The sequence below is a fragment of the Seriola lalandi genome, unplaced genomic scaffold, assembly GCF_002814215.2.
Source record: "Seriola lalandi dorsalis isolate HSWRI2012SDOR001 ecotype SW California unplaced genomic scaffold, Sedor1 jcf7180002054317, whole genome shotgun sequence".
NCBI classification, from domain to species: Eukaryota; Metazoa; Chordata; class Actinopteri; order Carangiformes; family Carangidae; genus Seriola; species Seriola lalandi.
This window is the reverse complement of record NW_019524870.1, coordinates 928,953-933,048: the sequence shown is the minus strand read 5'-3', so window position 1 is coordinate 933,048 and position 4,096 is coordinate 928,953. Positions and strand designations below refer to the sequence as shown.

The 4,096-nt window shown below is 44.5% G+C and overlaps 1 protein-coding gene across 2 annotated transcripts in view; it reads right to left on the bottom strand.

Annotated features, from left to right (window-relative positions):
- Positions 1 to 4,096, bottom strand: part of LOC111655426 (rho GTPase-activating protein 44-like) — an 83,634-nt gene that overhangs the window by 6,646 nt on the left and 72,892 nt on the right. The window contains exons 19-21 of one of the 2 annotated variants that reach the window (XM_087174120.1): positions 3,796 to 4,096; positions 2,727 to 2,842; positions 1,072 to 1,455 (exon numbers count right to left, since the gene is read on the bottom strand). The exon at positions 3,796 to 4,096 is cut by the window's right edge and continues 236 nt beyond it. In XM_087174120.1, coding sequence (XP_087030246.1) covers positions 1,072 to 1,455; positions 2,727 to 2,842; positions 3,796 to 4,096 — 801 coding nt within the window. The remainder of the gene's footprint in view (positions 1 to 1,071; positions 1,456 to 2,726; positions 2,843 to 3,795) is intronic. The other variant, XM_087174119.1, reaches the window with a different exon arrangement.

Sequence of the window (4,096 nt, the reverse complement as noted above, 5' to 3'; positions counted from 1 at the left end):
GGGGGGGGCGGGGGGCAGCTGGAGAAGGGCATTATGGGTGGGATTCAGAGTAAAAAAGGCGTCCATCCTGGTCTATTTAGACTGGACTTTAAGCCATGCATCAGTCTCAGCCACCATGCAAAGGCCACAAACGAGTTAAAGGTGGACTGAACACAGCAGCTGTGTGTTGGTACATAATGAGAAGTCATGTACAGGTAACATCAGGAGCGGCTCTAAGGTGAAGCTGCCATAGAGGCAAACTGAATCAGATCTTAGCCTGATCCAAGATCTGCCTTTGCTGGCAGCCTCACCCCAGTGTGAGCCGGCTCCATGTTTGGCCGAGATGACAAGGGGATTGGACTTGAGGTGGAGGGTGGGGGGGTGGGGGTGGAGAGGTGAGGCTTGAGCACAGGAACTCCTGCTTACCCTAAAAGTCCCTCTCACACACAGAATCACACTCGCCTCATACCGCTGTAAGTGAGACAATAAGAGCAGTCGACAAGAAGGGAAAATTAGACGAAAACATCATTAGAACCTGCTTGTGCTGATGAGGCAAATTAATTAGTATTAACTCCAGCAACAGTCAACAGAAAATCATCGTGTTTTAGTGCAGATTTATGTTGAGATTTCAAAAAGGATGCTATTTTTGAGCATCTCCAATCAGCCTGAACCTAAAAAAAAATACTCAATATATGTATTTTCATTGCTAAAAAATCCAATGAAAAGTTTAGCTGTTTAGCTGTAATATTTGTTTTTGAAGACTTTGAAGTTTACTGTTGTAGTGAGGTTTGTATTGTATAAACAATTAAAAACGTTGTGGATTTAGTGATAAATCCATGATCAATCAACCTGTTATAGTCATCTTGTAATATCTGGTGATTAAACAATGCAGCTGTGGCTCATTTCTTAAAGTGTAAAGCTTGACTAATGAGAGGAAGACTTATTTCATATTATTTATGAAAAATACTGCATCATTTGTTCGAGTAACCAGTAATAAATGGGCTTAAATAAGTAGACTATAAGAATTCAAATACATCAACAGTCCAGTCTGCGTGTACATGTGTGGTAATGTGCTGTAATCTGTGACATTACCTGTGGACATGCTTTCCCCGGGAGACAAACCGTCCAGGAGACCTGCTGAATGGTCCAGAGGCTGGGGACTGGCGCCGGGCGTGGTGGGGGGCTGAGGAGGAGGTAAGCTGGGCCTCTGCCGGGGTGGCTTGGGGGTCGGCCTGGCCTTGGTGAGAGTCCCGGCCAGCGAGGGCGGAGAGGAGAGGGACGGGGTGGTGGCCGCCTGGATCTGACCCGGGGAGCCGATGGTGGCGTATCCCTGCGGGTAGCTGAAGCCATACGGGGAGGGGGTGCTGGGAGGAGTGGGCGACAAGCTGACTGGAGACGGCTGACCTGTCGACTGGTCGGACATGGCTCCTGTCTGACAGTAAGGGCCTTTAGGGGGGATGGGGGCCAGCTTCTTAGCTGTGGAGACACCCACAAAAAAAATAGATCTCATAAATATAAATATTATAAAACTGCAATGATAGAGCTGAGTCACGGCTGGACAACATGATGATATGAAGGAAGAGGAGTCTTCTCATTCTCTCACAGGCTGAATAAGTGATGGATTTTAAAACTTATTATAGAGCTCGATGTTGGGAGGCAGATTTTCAAAAATAAAATTAAAATCTGAAGTAGCAGGGTCTGAGATTTCCTGACTTTTACTCTTTAGTATGAGTCATTCCTTCAGATCCTGCAGATCCTATAAAGTACAGAGTCTTTCATTAGACTTTACCCGCCTGTTAATGTCCTCATCTTTCAAACTTAATGAAACAGATTTTCTGTAAATGGGAGCATTATACAGCTGTTTTTACAGGCTCAACCAAAATGAATAAACTGACTTTACCGAGTAAAATCTGAGGAGTTTCCCTTTAATGATCATTATGAAAATGAGAGTTACCCATTAATCTAATCAACCATGGAGATCCCTAAATCAATTTTCTTCACAAGTTTATCATTTGTTGTTGATAATATATAATTCTGCTGCGTGTTTTATAACCTTCAGTCTCACAGTGCTCAAGTAAAGTCAGTTTATTTTATATGGAAATCAAAAACAACCGTTTAACAGGCAAAACAAGCGAGAAACCTCAGGAAGAGCAACAGTGAAGGGGCCAGACAGAGTTAAAAACAACAATCTTTAGGATGTGACTCCTTTTTGCTCACATGTTGGATGTGAAGCGTTTGTGTGAAATTCAGTGAGATTGATATTTTAATGATTATAGTGTTTTTCTTAGTTTTTTCCTCTTCTGTGCTGCACTATGAGGGGAAACCATGGCTGATTAAACATTTCATAGACTCATCTGACATTAGAGGATCCAGGGTTTATTCTCAGTATTTAATAATAAAAAAGTTTATTAAAGATTTTCTTTGTGCATAAGAGAAAAAAACAATTAGAAATTTATTAGTCTTAAGAAGGTGGAACCTTGTGCTGCTGTAGCCTTTATGTTAACGTGGCAGCATTCAGCTCAGACTAAGATCAAAGTTGTGACCTTTACAAAAAAGTGACAGGGGCTCACTCCGACCTGAGACTGACGTGAAACTGACAGCAGATTTACATGACGAGGTGCATGTCTGAAAGCCATTACTTTAAGAAACAGATTAAGCCAGAAATGGCAGAAAATGGCTAAGATGAAAACATAAAAGTAAATAGTGCAGGACACTAAGGCAGCAGTGATACGCCACCCCCTTATTACCTCTCCTCAGGGTGTGTGGGCTGTGCTCAGAGTGCTGCGACTGTCCACAAGAGGTCATCGTTCCCTGGATTCCCTTCTGGCCGATCACTGGAGACAGCTCCTTGTTCTTCAGAGTGCTGAGGAGAAAAAAACACACATTTACAAATCACAAGCTCCTCCGTGCATCTCACTTAATAATATGTCAACCCTGTGTCTGTAAGTCTCTCGGCATTTTAAAAAAAATATGAGAGCACCCATAGTTCAATGTCAAATAGCCTGAGTGACCACTGCTGCAGATGGACATGTAGTCTATACTGTGGTGCAGCAGAAGCAGTTCAGAAATCCCAAATAAACCCTGATGGCTTAATGGATTTTCCGTACTTTTACAGTGCAGCGCAGCCAGAATGCCAATGGGAGAAGGACCTGAAGGTCAGAACATAACCAGTTTATACCGACTGACTGAGAGCTGCTCTCACATTCAGCAGATGAGACATGGATGGATGACTGAAGCTGCTGGGATTTAAAGTCAGGGTGGAGCAATGCAGATGAGCATCTTTGGGATTTCCTCCGATATCAAACATCATGATTATGTCATTAACTCGTATTGCTTTCCATGTTGTTTCACTTCAACAAACACCATTGTGTTGTGTTGTGTTCATATTCAAGGTCTGATCTTGCAGTCTACCACTCAGGGCTGACGGGGCCCACTGGCATGACTCATTAACGCCCACTTTTTAAAATGGTATTCACTGAAAGCTTTGAATTTCCTTTGTTGCCTGGCAACCGGCTCCTGAATATCCTGGCAACATGGAAAGTTATGGATTGCATACATGGCTATTAAATTAAAGATGGATCTGATAATGGAATTCCTAAAGCGTATTGATTTCCATGACTGACGGATACAAAACCAAAAGAAATAATAAGATGGAGAACAGGGTGGCGCTGTCGGGAGTATCTTAATCTCACCCATCTCCTTCTCTCCTCATCTCATCCCTTTCTCAGGCTTCTTTTCATCCCCGTGGGGCTTCTCTTCACTTGTGTGTGAATTGTGTTGGAAGTACGAAAGAGTTGAGCAGGGGTCTGTATTTACCTAGTCAGCTTGGCTCCTCGCTCTCGGCTACAGGCACAGGCTGCCCATGGAGGGGGAGCAGATAGGGGAGTGTTGGGGGGTTTGGGGGAGCCCAGGAACAGATCGTGACGTGTAAGAACGAGCGGGGGTTTGATGTAAAGGGTGGAGCCATTCGTTTCAGACAGGGGCGCATGCGGAGCATCGGACAAGGAGGCCTGTTTGGGAAGGTGCAGGGAGCTGGGTTTGGGGTTGGAGTTGACGTCAAGCTGCTGAGGGGATGGGCAGAGGGAGTGGGGGAGTGGGGGTGGGCTGTAGCCGGAGC